This window comes from Mugil cephalus, chromosome 14, assembly GCF_022458985.1.
Source record: "Mugil cephalus isolate CIBA_MC_2020 chromosome 14, CIBA_Mcephalus_1.1, whole genome shotgun sequence".
Classification (NCBI taxonomy): domain Eukaryota; kingdom Metazoa; phylum Chordata; class Actinopteri; order Mugiliformes; family Mugilidae; genus Mugil; species Mugil cephalus.
In genome coordinates, this window is record NC_061783.1 from 22,136,750 (window position 1) to 22,160,815 (window position 24,066).

The 24,066-nt window shown below is 42.6% G+C and overlaps 1 protein-coding gene across 2 annotated transcripts in view; it reads left to right on the top strand.

Moving 5' to 3' along the window:
* The window catches only part of shisa7b (shisa family member 7), a 40,968-nt gene extending 21,063 nt beyond the window's left edge, over window positions 1-19,905 (top strand). Inside the window, exons 3-9 of one of the 2 annotated variants that reach the window (XM_047605772.1) lie at window positions 1,457-1,699; window positions 1,815-1,931; window positions 3,752-3,891; window positions 4,937-5,005; window positions 10,220-10,474; window positions 15,741-16,122; window positions 17,297-19,905. In XM_047605772.1, coding sequence (XP_047461728.1) covers window positions 1,457-1,699; window positions 1,815-1,931; window positions 3,752-3,891; window positions 4,937-5,005; window positions 10,220-10,474; window positions 15,741-16,122; window positions 17,297-17,744 — 1,654 coding nt within the window. In that variant the 3' untranslated portion in view covers window positions 17,745-19,905. The remainder of the gene's footprint in view (window positions 1-1,456; window positions 1,700-1,814; window positions 1,932-3,751; window positions 3,892-4,936; window positions 5,006-10,219; window positions 10,475-15,740; window positions 16,123-17,296) is intronic. The other variant, XM_047605773.1, reaches the window with a different exon arrangement.
* Window positions 19,906-24,066: the final 4,161 nt, after the last annotated feature.

The following is a 24,066-nucleotide window of genomic DNA, read 5'->3' on the forward strand; positions in this document are numbered from 1 at the left end:
TGGGGTTGGGGGGTTGTCTCCTGGGGGACTTGAACCCAGGCCCTTGTGGCTGTGAGGCATCGTGATTCTCGGCTCTCTGCAGCTCTGGCTTCCATCTCCACGAAGCTCCCGTTATTTATTTATTTATTCATTTGTTTTATTTATTTTGCACTGAGAGGCGTCTCGCTGTTGCCAGGCAACGTGTAATCAGCTCTACACGAGCTGCGTGTTGGTGTCGCGCTTCGCCAACACAAACACAAACAGCAGCGACGCCGGAATAACAAGAGACGCACTTTCTGAAATGTAAACTATTTCATTTCTGTTTCTGAAGCATTAGCGGGGATGACATGGTTATTTTATACCGTGGGCCTCGTCTACTCCCACACCGGCAACAGCTGTGTTTAAAACGAATCCTCTCCTGGTCCCGGAGTTAAATAAATTAATTTAAAAACAAAAAATAAAATAAAAAACCCACATGTTGGCAGAAACCAGAACAATGACCACGTTTCCATGGACGCTGAATAAAATGTTTGCATCAAAACATCAAGTCTGATGGAAATAGAACAGAAGAAGAAGAAGAAACATTTTAGGATTCGTTCGTCTAAGACAGGAGAGATAAGAGGAGGAGGAGGAAAAAGTAGAAGAATGGAGAACAAGAAAGAGGAGAAGTATAATAAAGAGAAGAAAACATAAAGAGAAGGAGGAGGAGGAGGAATAAGGAAGGTAGGGCCTGAATTGATAGAGTAGAAGAAGATGAACCAAGATGGAGGCTACGTTTTTATCTAAATAGAAAGAAGGAAAGAGAGAGGAGAGAAAGAGATGTAGAGAAAGGAAGGTGGAATGAGAAATAATGTAAAAAAAAATAGAGAAGAGAGACAAGGAGGAGGAGGAAAAATAGTTTGAACTTTCTATCTGGTCCTGAATTGATAGAGTAGAAGAAGACAAACCAAGATGGAGGCTACGTTTTTATCTAGAAGAGAAAAAGAAGGGAAAGAATTAGAAGAAGGAAAGAGATGTAGAATAAGGAGGAGGTGGGAAATTGAGAAGATGAGGAGGAAAAGGAGAAATATTAAAATGAGAAGGAGGAGAGGAACGAGATGAGTAGAAGAAGGAAGAGGAGGAAAAATAGTCTGGTCCTGAATTGATAGAGTAGAAGAAGACGAACCAAGATGGAGGCCATGTTTTTTAGGCTTCATTCATCTAAGATAGAAGAGATAAGAGGAGGAGGAGACATGTGAGGAAAGGAAGGAGACATAGAAATAATGTAAAAAGATGAGTAGAATAAGAAGGAGGAAAAACAGTTTGAACTTTTATCTCCAGTCCTGAATTGATGGAGTAGAAGAAGACGAGCCAAGATGTCTCCACGTCTCCATCGTTACTGTCCACATTTATTCCGTCTTGGTCCATGTTTCTGTCCCTCCTGGAAACCGATCCGGAGGCTCAGTCTCTTCTGTCCTGACTGTCTTTGTCCAACCAGGGGCTACTTTGACGTGATGGGGCACTTTGACAGCACCTTCAACTGCTCCCAGGGCAGCTACATCTACTGCTGCGGCACCTGCCACTACCGCTTCTGCTGCGAGCACCAGCGGAACCGCCTGGACCAGGACTCCTGCAACAACTACAACACCCCCGTCTGGGCCGAGACCCAGGGCGCCGTCACCGTTCCCGCCGGCAACAAGCCCGACCCGGACTTTGAGACGCTGCAGCAGCAGAACAGCAGGTCAGGGTCTGGACCGGGACCCGTCTGCCTTTTATTATTATTATTATTATTATTATTATTATTATTATTATTAGAATGTGTTCTGAAGCTCTTCTTCTTCTTCTTCTGAAACCAGCACGGCCTACGTGATCGGAGGCGTGATCTCGTTCACGCTGGTGGTGGCCGTGGGCGTGAGGATCGCTTTCAGCAAGGTGGCCCGTCGACCCCGCAACAGAGACATCAACATGCCCAGGTGAGACGGCAACAAACCGAATGTGAGGGTCGACTAATGCGAATAAAGACTAGAACAGCTGATCGGGATGGTTCAGGAGAGGCCAGGTCGTTAGGGTGGTTTGTAGCACTTCCTAGCCTCCCAGCTAATAGATGCTCTTCCTAACCTCTTAGCCTCACTCTTCCTAGCCTTACAAATAATAGTAGTTCTTCTTACCTTCTAGCTCCCTAGCTAATAGCAGCTTCTCCCAGCTTCATAGCCTCCCAGTTTATAGTAGCTCTTCTTAGCCTTCTAGCTAAGGTTAGCTCTTCCTAGCCTCCCAGCTAATAGATACTCTTCCCAGTCTCAGAGCTACTAATAGTGCTTCCTAGCCTCTTCCTAGCCTCCCAGCTAATAGATGCTCCTCCTAACCTCTTAGCCTCTGAGCTAATAGTAGCTCTTCATAGCTTCCCAGCTTATAGTCACTCTTCCTAGCCTTACAAATAATAGTAGTTCTTCTTAGCCTCCTAGCTAAGGTTAGCTCTTCCTAGCCTCCCAGCTAATAGATACTCTTCCCAGTCTCAGAGCTACTAATTGCGCTTCCTAGCCTCTTCCTGGCCTCCCAGCTAATAGTAGCACTTCCCTAATGTTCTAGCCTCAAAGCTAAGAGTAGCTCCTCCCAGCTATTAGTAGCTCTGCCCAGTCTCGCAGCTAATAGTGGCACTCCCTAGCCTCTCAGCTAACTGTAACTCTTCCTAGTCTTCCAGCTTATAGTAGCTCTTCTTAGCCTCCTAGCTAAGGTTAGCTCTTCCTAGCCTCCCAGCTACTACATGCTCTTCGTAGTCTCAGAGCTACTAATAGCGCTTCCTAGCCTCTTCCTGGCCTCCCAGCTAATAGTAGCACTTCCTTAATGTTCTAGCCTCAAAGCTAAGAGTAGCTCCTCCCAGCTAATAGTAGCTCTGCCCAGTCTCCAGGCTAATAGTGGCACTCCCTAGCCTCTCAGCTAACTGTAACTCGTCCTAGCCTTCCAGCTTATAGTAGCTCTTCTTAGCCTCCTAGCTAAGGTTAGCTCCTCCTAGCCACCCAGCTAATAGATGCTCTTCATAGTCTCAGAGCTACTAATAGCGCTTCATAGCCTCTTCCTGGCCTCCCAGCTAATAGTAGCACTTCCCTAATGTTCTAGCCTCAAAGCTAAGAGTAGCTCCTCCCAGCTAATTGTAGCTCTGCCCAGTCTCTCAGCTAAAAGTGGCACTCCCTAGCCTCTCAACTAACTGTAACTCTACCCAGCCTTCCAGCTTATAGTAGCTCTCCTTAGCCTCCTAGATAAGGTTAGCTCTTCCTAGCCTCCCAGCTAATAGATGCTCTTCCCAGTGTCAGAGCTACTAATAGCGCTTCCTAGCCTCTTCCTGGCCTCCCAGCTAATAGTAGCACTTCCCTAATGTTCTAGCCTCAAAGCTAAGAGTAGCTCCTCCGAGCTTTGTAGCCTCTCAGCTAATAGTAGCTCTTCTCAGCATCCCAGCTAACGTTAGCCCTTCCTAGCCTCCCAGCTAACAGTACCTCATCCTAACCTCCCAGCTAATAGTAGCACTTCACTAATGTTCTAGCCTCAAAGCTAAGAGAAGCTCCTCGCAGCTTTGTAGCCTCCCAGCTAACATTAGCTCTTCCTAGCCTCCCAGCTAATAGTAGCACTTCCCTAATGTTCCAGCCTCAAGGCTAAGAGTAGCTCGTCCCAGCTTTGTAGCCTCCCAGCTAATAGTAGCTCTTCCTAGCCTGAGCTCACCTCTCGTCTTTTCCCGTCTCTTATTTTTCTGATGTTTTGTTTTTATTTTTCCTCCTTTTCTCGTCCCTCCATCCTCCCTCAGATCACTGGTGGACATCCTGCGCCACCAGTCGAGTCCCGTGCAGCCGGGCGAGAGGAACAACGCGGTCTTGACCACCACCTCAGACGGACGCATGTCCAAAAACCTCTACACCCCCATCCTGCAGAGCAAAGACAACCGCAGTAAGTCCGGTGTCCCACAACGGTCACTGCTTCTGGTCCAGACTTTTACATTTAGTTTTATTTAATACCACAGTAATACACAGTTCTCATTTGCTGTAACTAACTTAAAAAAATCCGACATTTATTTCCTTAAAGTCCTTCCCTCACACACGCAGCAGCTTTTGTGTTGTTTCTGTCGGATTAAAACGTAATTTTTATTCTGATTTGTGGAGGTCAATGTTTGTTTTTGTTCTCACACACAAATACAACACACACATCTCTTGTTTTCTGCTCTGTCTCTCTCTGTCGCTGTCTTCTTTCTTTCTTTCTTTATTTCTTTCAGTCCCTCCAGGATTTGAGTTGCTCTTCAACTCTGCCAATGATAGCGGTTTTAAATCTAAAGTCAAATTCTGGTCAAGGACAAAATTGGTGCTGGATTTTCTTTGTATTTTAAGCACTTTATATTGTTATTTATCAGGTTTAGTTTTTGAACAGGGCTCAAAAAATGTCTCTTAAACTGAAAGTGACTATAAAACTGGATTATTTACATTTGTAAACATGTCAAGATGCACTTAAAATTCATTTTACTGTAATAAATCTGAAGATTTCTTTAAGTAATTTGTTGTTTCCTTAACTTTAGAACTCTAACGATGGATGATTTTCATCCGAGCTGTAGTTATTCATGTTTTTTCAGTATTCATGCATTGAATCAAACGTAATAATTTGTAACATACCATGCACAACTATCATCCTGTCACAGGTTTGATTAATCTGACACGACAACAAGAGAATAAAATGCAACTAATTTGTAAATACCATAAAACAAAATGACATTAGCATAAACGTTGGTACAGAAAGTTCCAACAGGAAGTGCTGATTAGCATTTCTGGAAAACTTGTGACTGTTGGACGGACAAAAATAACCAAACTCCTGGAGGGACTGTCCCTTTTCTTCTCCTCCTCCCTGTCCTCTCTCTCTGTCCTCACACTGACACTTTGCTGACTCGACACCTCTCGTGTGTCTCGAGTGGTTGTCCATCAGTTTGTCGGCTCTGCTCTCTTTGCAGCTGGGAACTTGCACCACCATTTTAACCAGCAGGGCTCAGCTCCCAGCCCCAAACACTCTGCTACCATCGGTAAGACTCGTGGTCAGCGCGGCCCCGCCCACTGATGGCGGTGGCGATGGCGGCGGCGTCGGACTCACGGCCTCACGGCCTCACTGTCTGTCTGTCTTGGTGTTATGCGTAATTTACACTACTGCACATAGACTTTAAAGCGCTGTGAACCATTTCTACTCGTACCTCGTCGTTCTGTAACAACTCCACCCAAACACTAGGCGGCGCTGTGTCTTTTTTGCCCGCCTTTTTATTTTTAAGCAATTTTATGACATGCAAATTACTATGCGTCGCCATCCTGATCTGTTGGTCTAGTTGTTGCAATTTGAATCAGGAGAGGCCTGGTCGATATTATGGTTTGTAGCTCTTCCTAGCCTTCCAGCTAATAGTAGCACTTCCTAACCTTACATCTAATAGTAGCTCTTCCTAGCCTTCCTGCTAATAGTAGCACTTCCCTAGCATTCTAGCCTCCCTGTTATTAAACAGCTCTTCCTAGCCCCCCAGCCAATAGCAGCTCTTCCTACCCTCCCAGCTAATAGTAGCACTTCCTAACCTTACATCTAATAGTAGCTCTTCCTAGCCTCCCTGCTAATAGTAGCGCTTCCTAGCCTCCCTGCTAATAGTAGCGCTTCCTAGCCTCCCTGCTAATAGTAGCACTTCCTAACCTTACATCTAATAGTAGCTCTTCCTAGCCTCCCTGCTAATAGTAGCGCTTCCTAGCCTCCCTGCTAATAGTAGCACTTCCTAACCTTACATCTAATAGTAGCTCCTCCGAGCGTCCCAGCTAATAGTAGCACTTCCCTAGCATTCTAACCTCCCTGTTAATAACAGCTCTTCCTAGTCTCCCAGCTTATAGTTGCTCTTTTTAGCTTCCTAGTCGCCCAGGTAATAGTTGCCCTTCCTAGCCTCCCAGCTTATAGTAGCTCTTCCTAGCCTCCCAGCTTATAGTAGCTCTTCCTAGCCTCCCAGCTATGATTAGCTCTTCCTAGTCTCCCAGCTAACAGTAGCTTATCCTAGCCTCCCAGCTAACAGTAGCTCTTCCTAGCCTCTCAGCTATGATTAGCTCTTCCTAATCTCCCAGCTAACAGTAGCTTGTCCTAGCCTCCCAGCTAAAAATAGCTCTTCCTAGCCTCCCAGCTAACAGTAGCTTGTCCTAGCCTCCCAGCTAACAGTTGCTCTCCCTAATCTCCCAGTTAATAGTAGGTCTTCCCTCGCTTCCTAGCCTCCAGCTAATAGTAGCTCTTCCTAGCCTCCCAGCTAACAGTAGCTTATCCTAGCCTCCCAGCTAACAGTAGCTCCTCCTAGCCTCTCAGCCATGATTAGCTCTTCCTAGTCTCCCAGCTAAAAGTAGCTTGTCCTAGCCTCCCAGCTAAGAGTAGCTCTTCCTAGCCTCTCAGCTAACAGTAGCTCTTTCTAGCCTCCCAGCTAACAGTAGCTCCTCCTAGCTTCCCAGCCAATAGTAGTTCTTTCCTAGTGTGGTCAGACGTTGAATCACATTCCAGGTGTTACCTTCCTTGTTGCAGGTTGCAGTTTCCAACAACAACAAGATGGATAATAGTACAGCTTTGTAATCTCGTACGTAAAGTGCCACCACTTATGTTTCAGGTTTTATTTTTAATGCATTTTGTGACGTGCAAGTTGATCAGAATATTAATTTAAATAATATAAATTGTTGGAAAAATACACCACTCAACAGTAGGAGGAAGGTCCCACAGATCCTACAGCTCCTTTGTTATGACTAGTTAAATTCCAATATGTCTGACAGCCTGTCTCTTTAACAAGGTTGTCTCTATTCTAGGACAGGATCTAATGTATAAAAGTCAAACCAACCTCACTATTGTCGGTCCATTCAGCTCTTGCTGTAGTTCATGTATCGGCTCTTTGCTGCAAGTACAACTTTGAAACGAGGCTCTAGTGACTCTGTCATTCTTGATTAAATAATTTCCATAACATAAATAAGACTAAATGACCCAATATGCATTGAATAATAAACGAGTGGCTTGGGGTTTGTCGGGCCATCAAAGACGCTACATTGGTCACATGTTAAATCTAATTCCAGGTGTTAGCTCTCTTGTTGCAGGTTGACCAGTCTGCATCTTTAGAGGTGAAGTCCAGACAAACTTTTGACAAACATTTGGTGTTAGACATTTTGAAGGTTCACTTCCATCCATGCAGGTGAAAAGCTGACGTAGCGTCGGCTCAGAATAGAGCTAAGGGGGCTAAGCTAATGCCATCATGGTACCCGTCCCCAGTCACAAGCCTGTCGTCCCCCACTGATGATGTTGTTGTTATGAGACGTCGGGCTACAGGGTCGAGGGGTGAACGGACAAAAAAAAAACTTATTTGTCTTTCTCACCCTGAGACCTGGATTCAACTACACAACGAGGTCCGTGCGCGTGCACTCGCGTCACTTTAGCGCAGTAGTATAAATTACGCATCATTGTCCTTGGCGGCCTGTCCTACCGAGCTCTTAGCACAAGCTGTGCCTCTGTCAACACAACAACAGCAACAACAACAACAGCAACGTCTTTTTATTTATTTATTATTACTGTTTCTTGTGAGATTGTGTTGAGATTGACACATCTTTCATAAGAGCGTGAGCTGAAAGTTGTCTGGCCTGTTCTCCTCGCTGCTTAATGCAACGCAAACCTGTGCGCCCCCCCCCTCTTCTTCACCCACCACCACCACCACCACTGCCACAAGCCTGCCTCCTCTTCCTCCTCCTCCACCTCCTCCTCCTCCTCCTCCTCCTCCTCCTCCTCCTCCTGTGTAGCAGTGATGTGCCATGATGTGCTTTCAGGTCTTGGCTTTGAGCCTCGAGGTCACTGCTCTGACTTTGGTCCTGTTTTCCCACAACGTGATACAGAAAAGAAACAACAATCATAATTTAAAAAAAAATTAAAAAAAAAAAAAAAGCAATGCTAGCAAGCTTCGTATTCCCTTTAGATAAATGAAAATGCCTCTGACATGAAGGGATGCTGGATGCGGTTGCCGTGGAAACGTGATGATGATGATGATGATGATGAAGGAGAGCAGCATGATTTCCAGTGAACTTTGAGCTCTGTTTCAGTTGTGCCAGTTATTCCGAGCCGTTGCACACCTACATGTTGTCCCTCGTGGAGAGAATTACACAAGAAGACACAGAAACAGAAGAAAAGATGTTGGAGAAGCTAAAACTTAAATGTACAAATTAATTTTTTATTGCATATATAACTATTACAGTTATCTGACAAATACAGGATAAGTGCAGCTTGTTTTTCTTACTGTTAAACCAGTTGAACTTAGAGCTCTTCTTAGCTCCCAAGCTAATGGTAGCTATTATTAGCTTCCGAATTAGTAGTTGCTCCTCTGAACTACCTAGCCTCACAGCTAATCGCAGCTCTTCTTAGCCTCCAAACCGCACAGCTAATAGAATCACTTTTATCTCCCAGGCTAATACTAACTCTTCTTAGCTCCCTAGCTTCCCAGCTATGAATAGTAGCACATCGTAGCTCCCTAAGCTCACAGCTAATAGTTGCTCCTCTTAGCTTTCTATCCTTCCAGCTAATAGTAGCTCTTCTTAACTTCCTAGCCTCACGGCTAATAGTACCTGTTCGTAGCTCCCTAACCACACAGCTAAGAGTTGCAGTTTTATTTCCCAAGCTAATGCTAGCTCTTCATAGCTTTCTAGCCTCACAGCAAATACTAGCTCTGCTTAGCTTCCTAGCCTTTCAGCTAATAGTAGCCGTTCTTAGCTCCCTAACCTCACAGCTAATAGTAGCTCCTTTTTGCTCCCTAGTCACATAAGTAACAGTGGATCTTCTTAGCTTCTTAGCCTCACAGCTAATAGTGGCTGTTCGTAGCTCCCTAACCTCACAGCTAATAGTTGCACTTTTATATCCCAAGCTAATGCTAGCTCTTCTTAGCTTTCCTAGCCTCACAGCTACTAACAGCGGCTCTTCTTAGCTTTCTAGCCTCCCAGGCAACAGTAGCTCTAATTTATTTGAGTAGTGGTAGCTAAATGTAAACAGTCCACGTATAAATATCACTAATATCACTAACCCTCTCTGGAATATTTTTCTCATTGATGCTGTCTCCACAAAACTTTTCTCTTCTTTTAAACCCAGCGTTCACTGTTTGTTGTTGTTGTTATTTCTGTGCTTTGTTTATTGGAGCTGTTGAATCAAGGTGGAAGTATTGAGTGATGGTCTCCTACCACCAACTTACCAGACGTTCCACTTCCACACACTTCTTCTTCTTCAGCCTTTTTTTTATGGCAGCTTTGATGCCACATGAACGTGCTTTTGGTTTATTGCCGTCCTAAAATAAACAGCTACGACAAAAGGCTGCAGTTCAGTACAGATTCGATCATTTTAACCCTTTACAGGGCTCCAGAAAATATCGGTATCTCTTCGCGTTGGGCCATCGTAGGTATTAAAATTATGCTGTGCTTTCTAACTCCAAGGCTAGCATTGCTTTTTCCACCAACCTGATGTGTGTGTGTTCCCTGAGTGGCACTTAACAGAGACATAATTAAGGCCGTTATTGCCCATTACTGTCAGTGGTCGGTGTTGGACATATATGTACAGCAGCTATCTGGGCAAGATGGCAGCCATTAGCACCCTGAATCGACTCGGCACCTGATTGATTATTACTCCTGGCTCTAAGACGGGAAGCAAAACGTCGGCCACCATTTGAACGCTGCTTTATTTTTATTTACTTTTTTAATATTTCCTGCTGAAAGTGAAGTTTCTGCTCCATCCTGCAGCATGAGTTTTGTCAGACGCTAGGTCACTGCTGAGTGCACCTACGTGTTTGCTGTTTGTGACATATGAATGTGCTCGTATATCTAATGATATAACTGATATACATGTTGCAAAACAGCCTCTTCCTCCTCCTCCTCCCCCCTCCTCACCCCTCACCCCTCTGCTACTCCCCCATATGCAGCCAATGTTGCGTAAGATAAATCATTTTTTGTGTGTATCGATGATCGATTGTGCTGCTTTTCTGCGTAAATGTGAATGTGCGTGTATTTGTATGGATTCCTCCTGAAGCTATCGGTGTCTTTCTGTGTATTTACATGTGGCTGATATGTTTGTGCCGGAGCCTCAGATGAACACGGTTGTATTTATAGATGGTCGCCATGGAGCTCAGAGACACTTCCTGCATTCACTGATGGTTTACCAGCTTGTATCTTTGTTTTCCTTTTTTTGTCCAATATTTACTCCTCATCTACTTCATCCTGCTTCTCTCTAGAGCGTGGACCCCGAATGAACAACACCCCCCAGCTCTCCTCCGGCGCTGCCCTGATGTCCGGCGGCGGGAAAGGTCCCGGGGGAGTCGGCATCGGTGGCGGCGGCGGCGGCGGCATCATCGTAGGAGGAGGCATGAGGCACAACAGCAGCCACACGTCCTTCTCCCACTCCTTCCACAACCTGGCCCAGCTGCCGCCGTCCTACGAGTCGGCCGTGAAGCCCGAGATCAACCGCTACAGCTCCCTGAAGAGGCTGGGTGAGTCTCGGGAGTGTAGGAAAAGTGGACCCCATGACAGCTCCTCAAAGTCTGGTGGCTTCTGGCTGCAGTTTAGGTCGTACAAGCCCCGCCCCCTACATGTTAATGGATGGGACCAACCTCTGGGTCTGAGCGATGAAGCCCATGCACAAGTGCAAAAAGCTGCAGTACATCGAGTGGCCACTAGAGGCAGCAAATCCACCAAGACCCCCATGTTAAAAAAGCCCAGCTTTACAGCGATATAAGGCTCAAAAAGGCCATGTGATCATGCAATGCATTGTGGGTTACAAACACCATTTTTAAGGGTCAAAGATTGTGTGTTTACATTCGTACTCCGTTCACAAATCCGTCACTTTAAGGATTAAAAATTTAATGTGAGAGCGTTATCTGTGTCGGTTGGAGTCTAAAACTTTTAAAAAGTGAAATATGGTTGAACGCAGCTGTTTGTTCGCTAATATTAAGGCTAACACGCTAAGAGGACAACAACAAAACACAAGTGCAGCGTTGCACAGTCAAAACAGGCTTTCCAATTGCCCTCTAAGCCCACAATGCATTGCTACCTCACCCTTTTGAGCCATATAAGCCCCGCCTCCTTGCGAGAGTGTAGGATGCAATGAGCAGCTCTTCAAAATGTGTAGCTCCCCCTGGTGGCTGCTGGCTGCAGTACAGGTCATAGAAGCCCCGCCCAGTCCAGGCTGGTTTAGCTCCACCCCAACACAACTCCCATGTCCATTTTTGTAACTTATTATTATTTTACTCATCCCCTTTTACATCTAAAAGGGTTATTTCATCACAAAACATGTTTACATTTACATTACATTGTCTTATTTATTATTCAAATTAACCTTTTATATGTATATAAATCAGAAAAAAGCAATATATTCGATACTGAAAAGAAAAACACAACCAAATCGACCAAACCAACAATAATCAAAAGTAACCAATATATCAATAAAAATAAATAAATAAATATATCAATAAAAATAAATAAATATGGGTGTATCGTCATATATATGTCCACCTACCACAAAGAACTCATCCCACTGCATCCCCATCTATTGTCCAGTTCTCTTGTTAATAATAATTAAGCTTTCATGGACCTTGTCCATATTTGGAGGATCAAAGTGTGGGCGGAGTAAAGCTCATCCAACATGGCGGCCACAGGCTCTGCCCACTTTATTTTCAAGCTTCAGAATCCACTGTCTTTGTCCATAGTATTTAAACAGTCAACACTAAAGGATGATTTTTTTGTGTGTCATTTTAGGTGGTTAATATAATACTGATATTTTGTTCAAGTTTTAGTCATTTGACTCTATAGAAACAGGATGTGACATCATGCTGATAGACAGTTGCCCTTGACAACCACTCATACCACCGTCAGTGGGACCGATGGGAGGAAGTGGAGACGTTTCGTCCATATTTATCTACAAAAGGCACAAAAAGAGAAAAGCTTGAGGACCAGTCGGGAGCCACATTGGAAGGTTAAAACCACTCGTTGTGTCGGGTGAACCCAGATGGAGCAGGGCTGGTTTTTCCCTTTTCAAATAGACTCAAAAAAACACTTGGGTTCGGAAAATATACGAGACGGTTACCTAGGCAACCGGAGCCTGGAACGTCCACTAGAGACCAGCAGAGATGGACGCCGAGGCTTTTGTGTGCGTGGACATGGCTTCGGTCCCCGGTGAACCCAGAATAGAAAAATAATAATCATCATCTCAAAGAAACTGATGCAAAACAAAAAGCAGTTTAACAGGTTTAAGATGAGAGAGGAGAAGGGAAAAGACATGTGTTGACCGGGCGACGGGGGGAAGGAAGGAAGGAAGGAAAGGAAGGAAGGAAAGGAAAGGGAGAAAGAGCTGACTGAGCAAATGAGCGTGAAGGAAAATAAAAAAAAGATAGAGATCGACTGAGCAGAAAGAGGAAAGAAGGATGGATGGAGGGGATGCAGTGAAAGGGGGGGGGCTGTGGAGATGGGGGGAAGGGGCGTTGGCTGGCTGGTCCGCAGGGGTCTGGCTTCCTTCGATGTTTGAGAGGCAGTCTGTCTCTGTCTCTCTGTCTCTGTCTCTGTCTCTGTCTCTCTGTCTTTACGTCTCTCTCTCTGTGATAAGGCTGCAGGGGGAGGGGAGGCGGCTCTGCAGTGATGGATGCTTCATACATGTGGTGGATGGAGGGTGGAGGAGGGGGGGGGGGTCGTCTGTGCATGTTAGGCTATAGGTGGAGGCAATAATAAGGTGTAAGCAGCATCCAGATGAGACTCTTTATTATTATTATTATTATCGTTTCAGTTAGAGGCTCATTAAACATCAGTGACCTTCACCTCCGCTTCCCCTCGTCCTCTCGTTCCTCTCGGTTGCGTTAACGACATTTTTTATGTGTTTTATGTCCCAGATTAGGAGCAGATTTCAGTTTCACTTCTTAAAATGACAAATAAATTTATAGACCACCATGTTTCTTTAGCACAATCACACGTTATCTCTTCCTTCATGGTTAAGAATCTGCACTGGAAATAAAACACAGACTGTATATAAATATGTATATAACGTGTCTCCACTTACTCTCACTGTTAAAACTGACGTGATATCGATGCTCCGCCCACACTTCCTCCAGACTCACTCTCATTTTCATTTAATTACTACGACGCTCTGCTCTTCCTTCCACTAGTTACAAGGAAATGTTGAATTATTCACCATAGTGTCAACTAAAACTAGACTTATCCAAAGAATCGACACGTGAACGTGCATCATTTTCATCATTTTAGTGTTTTAGTTTGGCTCAAGTCCCGCCCACTAACATGGAGGAGGCGGAGCGTATATGGCAGCCTCCAGCCAACAGGGGGAGCTCTACTTGCTTTGGCTTCACTTTAGAGGAGTATCTCCATATTTATACCACCTCTTAAGTTTTTTATTCACATATATCTGTCTTAAACCAGTCTCCACATGCGTCCCCGGCCAACGCTTAAGATCTGATCTCAGTTTCTTTGGATGCAAATAAGAAGCGCCATCATGTGGTGATGCAGCTGTAAAATCTGTCGCTGGAAGCACATGTTCATTTATTATTTATCTCCTCAATTGACTCAAGTGTCGGTGCACAACTTAATTAATGTGCAATCAGGATATTAGTGCAAGATAACAGATAAGAGCACTGACATTTTCATGTCTTTTAAAGAATGTATTAAATAATACATCATAAAACAAATCAGACAACCAGAATCAACTTGATAATTTACGGTTACAGTCACTTCCAACAGTAAATTTACGCAATTTGAGTTTTTCCTTTCCTACCTAACATATAAAAGCCTCCTTTATTGTTATTATTATTATTATTAGTTTATTGAATTGGGACAATGCACATTAATCAACATTGATGCGTTAATCATCAGCGTGAATGCGCCAAATGCTAATTTTTAACTGTAGTCCCAACACAGGTACACAACACAGACTTTAAAACAACAATCACACAACAGACAATTACAGAACCAGACACAGATAGACAATGTCAAAACAAACCCAACTTTTCCCATTTAAATCTTTGAAAATGAGGCAGGCGTCCATAAAGAGTTGGTAGCTGCCCAAACCAAGAATATTATACTCTTTTCGGACATTACAATAATGAAAGTGAAGAGGTTTCCTGTCTAAAAATTTCAACTGCCTTTTTAAAGAAAGACTTAACTAGAGCCCGAATCTGAGTCATACTTTTACTTTCTGCTATTTTTTTCCCAAGAAAACCCCACTGAACGTCAGTTTTGGTGGAAGTCTCGCTTCAAAAGGAGAATAAAATGTAGTGATTTTGACACAAAGAGAGAATGTGGCTTCTCGCCAGCCATTAGACCGAACCTGGAGCTTTTGATGTGTAGTTCCCTGCAGAAGAAAAAAAAAAAAAAAAGGGGGTCGCTGATAAAGGCCTCTTTGTCTAGAGGAAACCTCCAGATAATTTGGCCTTACAGGACGGGAGTAAATACAAGAGAAAGACAACGGAGGAAGGAGGAGAGGCTGAGGACATGAGACAAACAGAGGAGGAGGAGAAAGAGAGAGATTGACCTAAAGACCAGGCGGAAGCTGGAAATTGAAAACAAAGAGACAAAAGGTAGAAACAGAAGCAGAGCGAAGGAGAGGTGGATGGTTAAAGGTCAGGTTTAAATTGGCTCATGTGGAGCTGCCTCCGTGGAAAAGCTTTGAAGATTAAAGTGTTTTCAGGCCGCGGAGCAGAAAGCTCACTATTAATGAAACACGCTAAATGTGTGTTTTTTCCTCTTCATCCCTTTATTCCTCCTCAGGAAACGTGCAGCATTTCTCTTCCTCTCTGTATAACCCATTCTTTCATTATTGTCACCTCCACTTTACCTTTTATTTTCGATCCCTTTGTTAACTTTTCTACTTTTATATTCAATCCTCTGAACGAGGGCAGTGTATAGAAAACAGAAAAGTAAAATGTGCACAGACGTCTGAAAATAAATGAAATGATACTGAAGCTGTAGAAGAAACAAAAAGTGAGTTTTCATTAAACCTCTAGTAGCTGATGGAAGAAACCATAGACTGTATATAAACATGGACAATGCATATATATATATATATATATTTAGATGTATATATGTATTTGACATGTATTTTAGTGTTTTAAGGGATTCTTGTTACATGCTAATGCTAACTGCTAGCAAGGACATTGTCATCGTGTTGTATCATTGGGGGTTAAAGCAAAAACACTAACTTTAAGTTTTATCACATACCAGGGGGATTCTTGTTACATGCTAATGCTAACTGCAAGCTAACGCAACATTAGTTGTGTGCTTCAGGGGTGTCCAAGCAGAAGTTGTATTTACTACGTGTTTCCACTTACTTCTTGTAATATCTTTGTTTTAGAGGCTTGACTTGATAAAGACAGACCAGACTTTGTCTCCTCTGTGTCCTCTTTAGGTCAAATCGTCCATTTAAAATAACTCTCACGGTCTCAGGGAGCGAGTGTGTTAGTATATTCTCTAAAATATAAGTTTTCCTCGTCCATTCTCTCCAAAACATCGATTGAAATATGCTAACCGTGTTTGCATGCTATAGTATTTAAGATGTTTTGCCTCCAGTTAAGCCCCGCCCCTCAAAAAACATCACACTGTTTACAAAATGTGAAGGGGTCTATACTGCAGCCAGACACCAGGGGGAGCTCTACTAGGAAGAAACCAAAACCAGTTCTGACCTACTGTGCTGAAAAGTCGATGCATCTGATTCATCCATTGACGTTAATTTCTGCCACTCTTTATTTTATTTTGCTGAATCAGAGAAAGAACTGGACGAGTACTCCAGCTACTACACCTCCAAGCGCCGCTCCAACAACGCTCCGCCCTCCTTCCACTCCTCCCAGCACCACCTGCCCTGGGGGGGCGAGTACACGCTGGGATCCAGGGGCACGCTGCCCCTCCACGGCTCCCGGCCCCACCTCCACATCCCGGCCTCCACCCCGAACCCGTACCCGCTGCCCGCCCAGACCCACTACACCAGCTCCAGCTTCGACAGGCCGCCGCGCCGCGTCCGGTCCCAGGACCAGCTGCTCGCACTCGGGGAGGGCAACACGCTGTCCCGCCTGTCCAAGAACCAGCAACACCAGTACTACAAAGCCATGATGAGCACCAGCAGGAGCTCCACGTCACAGACCCTCCGCCGGTAAGAGAGATACCGCAGATAAAGACAAGACACGAGTAGAAATCACGTTTTTACTAAAACTGTTTAATTTTGTTAAGTCTCTTGGTTCAGGGTTGAAATTCTTTCTACCTAATTGGTTCAAAATTCTGCATAAGTTGGGTGGGCGGCTGCTTTAACTCCGCCCTAACACAACCCAAATGTCCATATTTGGACACGGCGACCGCAGGCTCCGCCCACTTCGAGCTTAATTTTTTTTCAGAGTCCAACGGGTGACGTCACAGTGGGTTTGTCCACAGTTTATAGACAGTCAACGCGTCTAAACCTCACTGAGAGGAACAGGGATGCAATTTAAAAAGTGATGAAGTTACCAAATATGGTCCCTTGCCCCATAAAGGGTCTAAAATCTGAAAAGCTTTACGAGAAAAATAAAACAAAATATGTTGATGATGAATTCAAAAACAGAATTTGTGAAGTTACCAAATATGGTCCCTTGCCCCATAAAGGGTCTAAAATCTGAAAAGCGTTACGAGAAAAATAAAACAAAATATGTTGATGATGAATTCAAAAACAGAATTTGTGAAGTTACCAAATATGGTCCCTTGCCTCATAAAGGGTCTAAATTCTAAAAGCGTTACGAGAAAAATAAAACAAAATATGTTGATGATGAATTCAAAAACAGAATTTGTGAAGTTACCAAATATGGTCCCTTGCCTCATAAAGGGTCTAAATTCTAAAAGCGTTACGAGAAAAATAAAACAAATATGTTGATGATGAATTCAAAAACAGAATTTGTGAAGTTACCAAATATGGTCCCTTGCCTCATAAAGGGTCTAAATTCTAAAAGCGTTACGAGAAAAATAAAACAAATATGTTGATGATGAATTTTAAAACAGAATTTGTGAAGTTACCAAATATGGTCCCTTGCCCCATAAAGGGTCTAAAATCTGAAAAGCTTTACGAGAAAAATAAAACAAAATATGTTGATGATGAATTCAAAAACAGAATTTGTGAAGTTACCAAATATGGTCCCTTGCCTCATAAAGGGTCTAAATTCTAAAAGCGTTACGAGAAAAATAAAACAAATATGTTGATGATGAATTTTAAAAACAGAATTTGTGAAGCTTGGATACCACAGCGATGCTAGTGAAGATAAGAAGTTGTATACGATTTTTATTTTTTGGTTTTGTGGTTGCAGGTCGCACGAGCGTCTCCTGGTTTCCCCCGACCGACTGGAGGACCGGCTGATGACCCTGGGCATGGTGGTGGGAGGAGCCGAAAGAGGAGTGGGCGGCGGCATGGTTCCCACCATGGGCCGGCTCAGCCACCACCAGAAGGCCCAGTCGCAGCAGAACATCTGCGCCACGCCGTCCATGGACCGACACCACATGATCAAGATGAACTCCCACCCGACGCCCGGCCACGACCACGACCCGCCACGCGGCGCCGCCTCCGCCGCCGCCGCCGCCATGACCGGCATGGGGCTGCACGGACACCCCAACGCCCGGAGGATGGCCTTCGCCAACAAGAGGCAGAACACCATCGAGCAGCTGCACTTCATCCCCGGAGGTGGAGGAGGTGGAGGAGGTGGGGGCGGAGGAGGGCAGGGACTCCGGACTGCGAGTAAGAACGAGGTGACAGTGTGAGGGGAAGATAAACCACACGATGGAAGATGTAAAGTAGCTGAAGGGAGGAGGGCGGACGAGATAAAAGTGGAGAGATTTTGATCTCGGCTGGCTGCCTCGCACTCTGCCCTGAGAAGGAGGCGGCGGAAAACAGCGCCCCCTTTGGTCACAGCGCTGCACGACAGCATCAAATCTCATCGCGAAGCTAAAGCCAATCGATTCTCTCCCGCGTCACTTTGTGTAAGAGAATATTCAGCCATTCTTTGAAAAGGGAAGACCATTTAAAAAGAGCAAAAAAGTAAATAAATAAGTAAAGGAGCAGTTTAAAGGCTGCCGGGTTATTCGCTGTGACTTTTATCGAAGGATGTCCGTCCACCGAGTCAAAATTTTGTTGAATTGTCCTTGAGTTTTATTGCACTGTCCTCGACGTTCATCCATCTTTGAATCCGAGCGCCGAGCGCAGAGGCAGACGGCTTCGCTTGTCTTTGTATTTATATAAAAGTATTTAAAAACCTAACAAGTCGCTTTTATATGAAATTAACATGATGATTATTATAATTATAACAATAACAATACTGAGCCCTGTAGGATTTTGTGTATACTAAGTCGAAAACAAATGATATTTAACCTTTTAGCCGGCCTGGTTTTTTACCTGAGAGGCTGGCGATCATTTCTTTCTCTAGCTGTGATTAGATAATCAATAATCCAGCCTTGTTCGGTCATTTGTTTGCTTTGTGGCTTGATTCACTCCGGGTGAAAATGAAGCCAGTAAGAATGCAAAAATAAAATCAACTCAAAAACTGCTGCTGTAAAAGGCCTGGTCACACCAGCGTTTCACCACGAAATCAAATAATCTGGTTGCTGTTATCGCTGGACTTTCATGAACTTGGCAAATTTGGAGGAAGCCATTGTAGCTAAAGAGAAAATTGTTAGCAGACGGCTAATGATGGGGCCTTCGTGCCCCATTAGATTTTTTTTCTTCCCCCCTTTCACCATGAAATGAAATAATCCAGTCTACAGCTACAAGAAAGGAGAAGAAATGTTTAAGAAACTTTGTGGTGTTGTTGCCCCATTAGCAACTAACATGCTAACATGACGCCAAGACAAACTATTCCCACTCTCTTTGCTAACTCTGTGTTAAATGAAATGATCGACATGTTAACTACTACAAACTGCCCAATAAGTGGGTAAATGGTTGAAGAGAAAAACTGGTGTGTTAGCAGTTAGCCAGAGCATGTTGTTGTTTGCTGAGGAAGCTACGAGACGGAATTTTAAAATAGAAATATTTAACAAACTTAGCAATGTAATTGCTCTATTAGCATGCTAGCTTGACACCAAGACAACCTTCTCAGTCTCTTTGCTAACTCTAAATCACATTACACAACGTTAAACTGCTAAATTAGTAAGAAAACATAGAAAGACTTGAAGGAAATGTGTTTGAAGCTATTGTGATTAGCATATCCTGGCTAGCTGGTGTGCTAGAAGTTGGCTATAGAGAAGTTTTTTTGTTGTGTTTTTCTTGTGTGACCTTGAGGAAGCTCTCATAGTTTATCTGTGAGCTATGAGATAGGACCTAAAATATAAATGTTTGTGATTTTTAGTGACTAGCATGCTAACCTAACACCAAAACAACCTTTTCCACTCTGTTCGCTAACTATAAAACAATGTAAATGTTAAGTATAAGCTACCAAACTAGTGACAAAACAGAGAAAGATGGAACTGAAATGAGTTTGGAACTATTTGACTAGCTAACTGGTGTGTTAGCAGTTAGCTAAAGCGAAGTGTGGACGTTTTTTCCTATTTTTGTTGTTTCTGCATATTGAGAATCCTAAACTAGCTGTGAACAAAGTATAATTATCTCTAAATATGGATTGGGGACAACAAGAGAAAAAAGTTAACAATAGAAATGTTTATGACGTTGATGCCCCATTAGCGACTAGCATGCTAACATGACACCGAGACAACTTTCTCCACTCTCCTCGCTAACTTTGTATCAAACGAAATGTTATAAACTTGGAAGTTCATCAGCTTTAGAGAATGATGGAATTCAAATAAGTTTGGAGCTGATGTGACTACAATGTCCAGGCTAACCTGATGTGTTAGCAGTTAGCTAAGGCTAAATGTGGAAGTTTGTTCCTGTTTTTTTCTTATGTGACATTGAGAAAATTGTCATAGTTTATTAACCGTGAAAAGGTTTTGGAGGATTGGAGCCAACAAGAGAAACAAGTTAACGATAGAAATGTTTGTGACGTTGATGCCCCATTAGCGACTAGCATGCTAACATGACTCCAAGACAACTTTTTCCACTCTCTTCAAGTGACTCAATATCAAATGAAATTGTATAACATGCAGAGAAATATTAAGAATTAAGCTTGAAGCTAGTTTGGCTACCGTGTCCCGGCTAGCCAGTGTGCTAGCTTATGGCTAAGGCTAAATGTGGAAGCATTTTGTCGTGTTTTTCTGGCGTGACCGGGCCTTTTAATCATTAATTCAAACCCTCTTTGCAGCATGAATCTAGCTAACTTGAAGCCTTTGTACAGTGAACTCTAGTGGGTGTTTTATCATCTATGAAACATTGTGCTGTGACCCTTTTTTGCTTAATAATTAGCAAAGAAACTTTTGAAATCAGACCCCCCTCATGAAGAAATCTTGGTCCAAAAGGGTGCACGGACACTTTAAACATGAACGACCGACCAAACACCCAAGCGAACAACTGTTTTCTACCTTTTCATCGAGAGAGAGTCGAGTTTCTTTCTGCCACCGATTTTGCATTAAAACGAACCCGCGTACGTCGACGACGCCTCACGCTACCTGCAAGTTCAGCTGCTCACCTCGTTTCGAAGAAAGGGGAAAAGGGGGGGACAATGGACAACTTCACACCAAGGGCTAAAAGAAAACAAAATATCTTTGTTGTGTGCGTCTGTGCTTTGTACAGTGTCTGCTTCTCACCCTCATTTTCTTCTGTGTATCGGGAAGCATGCTCGTGCATCATATTTTCACCGTTTGATTTTTTTTCTTCCTTGAAAAACTGCAAAGCAAAAGGAACTTCTCGGGAGGAGAGGTGACCATAACGATGTCATATTTTTGTATTATATTATTTTAATTTTGGTTTGTTTCTCTGGCCGTGAGATGGACCTTCGAGCTGGATTCACGCTTCTTGGGGTTGAAGGTTTTGTGCGCTGTATTATAAAGACAGAAATGATCATGATCGGGTTATTGAGTGAAACTTCCTGCCAGCCATTTATTTTTTAATTTTATTTTTTATTCCAAATGTTTCAAATCCCCCCACTTTGATGAGACTACAACAGCTCTTATCACTTTTTTTTTTTCGTTTACTTAAACATGTATTTATTTTTTTAAGTCTCTGTGCAATTTTAACATATAATCCTGGATTTTTATTTCTTTTCTCATTTATTTATTTGTCTGATATTAAAAACTTTCTAGTGGAATAATAATAATAATAAAAAAAAAAACAACAAACAACTTTGTATTCTCAAAAGGAGCCGATGCAATCAAAGAGAAAAAGCCGAAAAACGCATGATGATGTCAGAAGCCAGCGTCGGTGATGTCATAATGCTGACTGATGATGTCACGGCGTGTACACGTGTTAATGTACATGTTTTAATTTGTGTGGCCGTGCGTGTAACTCTTCCTGTGTCGTCTTCTTCTTCTTCTTCTTCTTCTTGGGAATGCCAAACCTCACCTTTGACCAAACTTTCGGTCGTGTCTTCGGGGGCGATTTTTGAAAAAAAGCGGTCGTTACGCGTTCATATCAGCCTGTAACGAGCTTTTTTAATTTATTTTTAAATTTTAAAAAAAAGGGACATTGATCAGTCGCAGGTTTTCTCGCCCAGCTACATTCACCAAAGCAAGAACTTTTTGAAGATGTAAAATAGCGGAGACACTTCGTGTTTTTGGGTTTTTTTTTTTTCCTAAGCTGAAGTTAGCACGATAAAGTTATCACGCCGTTGGTGAGATTGTGTCGCAGCCGTTAATGTGTATCTGCAAAACGTGATTTTTATTTATTTATTTTTTTTTTATTAAAGCGACGTTCTTGTTTGTGCTCCACTCGACGGCGTTTTAAAGGGCACGCGACGATTCAAAGTGTTTCTCACGTTGGAGGAGAATGTATAGTGACATGGAAAGGCTTTGTGGTTTTTTACATCTCATTCACTTTTAAAACAGAACGAGGCAAAAAAAAAAAAAAAAAAAAAAGATATGGGGGTGAAATGTAAAAATGAAATGTGAAGAAAAAAAAAACTTTGTTGGGTTGTATTTTTACCGTCTCGCTCATTTCTCCGACACAGATGTTGTAAACCATGTTTAGTTTAACCGCTCCCCCGATTTAAAAACTGTGTGCCTGTGTGTGTGCGACTGTTTGTGCGTTAACCACTTCAAAGGGAGGGAGGGAGGGGGGGCATGGGCATATATTTGTATTCAAGGCTACTCTGCATACCTCAAATTGTATGATACATTTATTTATAACATCCCCTTACTTGTCTATTTCCAAGAATATCCCAACGGAGGTCTCACAGATGTGCAACCCTTTTGTTATTGGTGATCAATTCTTGCGTTTGTAGAAATCATACTGTTTAATTGATAATAACAATAAATAAAATAAATAAAAAAATCCCACTACACCTTGTCTGTGTGCTCGTGTTTGAAGCTGAATGTGAAGATTTGCTGCTTCTTCCTCTTCGAAATAATAATTTAATTCCGTTCTACTGAAGAGCCGACAGTCCAACTTTATCACACATAACATGATTTGCCTCATTAGTCAGTTTATAACGAGTCTGTGAAATAAATAACTCAACAAGTTTCCCATGACGTTGCATGTGTCACGCTTGACTGATATGTTAGCAAGCTAAAGGTAGCATAAATCTTAAAAATTACCTTGCTGACCATTTTTATCGAGTCAGTAATGGCCAAAGTTAGGTTAACGCTAAGATAACTAGCTTAAAAATTACCTTACTAATCACTTTAACTGAGTCATTAACAGCTAAAGCTAGGTTAATGCTAGGATAACTAGCTTAAACATTATCCTGCTAATCACTTTAACTGAGTCATTAACGGCTAAAGCTAGGTTAATGCTAGGATAACTAGCTTAAACATTATCCTGCTAATCACTTAAACTGAGTCAGTAATGGCTAAAGTTACGTTAATGCTAGGATAACTAGCTTAAAAATTATCCTGCTAATCACTTAAACCGAGTCAGTAATCGCTAAAGTTACGTTAATGCTAGGATAACTAGCTTAGAAATGACCTTGCTAATCACTTGAACTGAGCCAGTAATGGCTAAAGTTACGTTGATGATAGGATAACTAGCTTAAATATTACCTTGCTATGTTAATTTATGGCCTTGAAGAGGAAAAAAAGGGTTTCTGGTTGAAGTTATTTATATAGTTTTTGGAATTCATATTGTTTGGGTCCTAAAAAATACACACAAAAAAAAACAAAAAACTAAAAACGAAACCCTCCTTGATGACTCCTACGTGGTTTTGAAGCTCAGCGTGGTGTCTCCGGCGTACGCCATCTTGGAAATCCTTGACTCCGCCTAACTAATACAAAAATGGTCAAAGAGGTGGAGCATCTTGTCTAAGAGGCCAAACTTTAAAATGTGAAATTAGATTAAAACAGAAAATAACAGTGATTCATTGCATTTTTTTGTATAAAAATGCAGATTAAATTAGCTATTTTTTTAGGACAGGACCCGATATATCACCTGTATATTAATGGTGTTTGGTATCTTGCTTTAATTGTTAACTAAAGTGTTTCTCAAATCCGCCTCCATGTATTTCTACACATCTATAGCAAGTAATCTGAGTCTTAAGTCATTCCATGTTTTCACAGACAGACACGTTATAGATTATTTTATATTGTTTTATTGATTGTAAATGATTGAGTGACTGGTGATTAATGGGGGAACAGAAGAGAAATGGCACCAATTAAATCCGGGCTGATCCAGTGGGACACGCGAGACCAGACGAATACGAACACAACCCATCAAATAATCAATACGTCAGCGTTTGCTGTGGTGAGTGGAACGAATCGATGTCTCCCTTTAGATCTTTATTAGGACAAATATGTGTCATTTATGAGATTAAATTAGAATGAATGAGAATAACCACAGACTAACACGTCTTTATTATAAAATGTTGTGATTCTACATCATCATCTCGTCTCAAGTCGCCTTGTTTCGTCTCGGTTCAAATAGTCTCTTCTCATCTTAAGTCGTCTTGTATCATCTCAGTTCTTCTCATCTCGTCTTGTTTTGTTGTCGTCTCAAGTCGCCTCGTTTCTATCAATCTCATCTCTTCTCAGTTCATCTCAGATTGTCTTATCC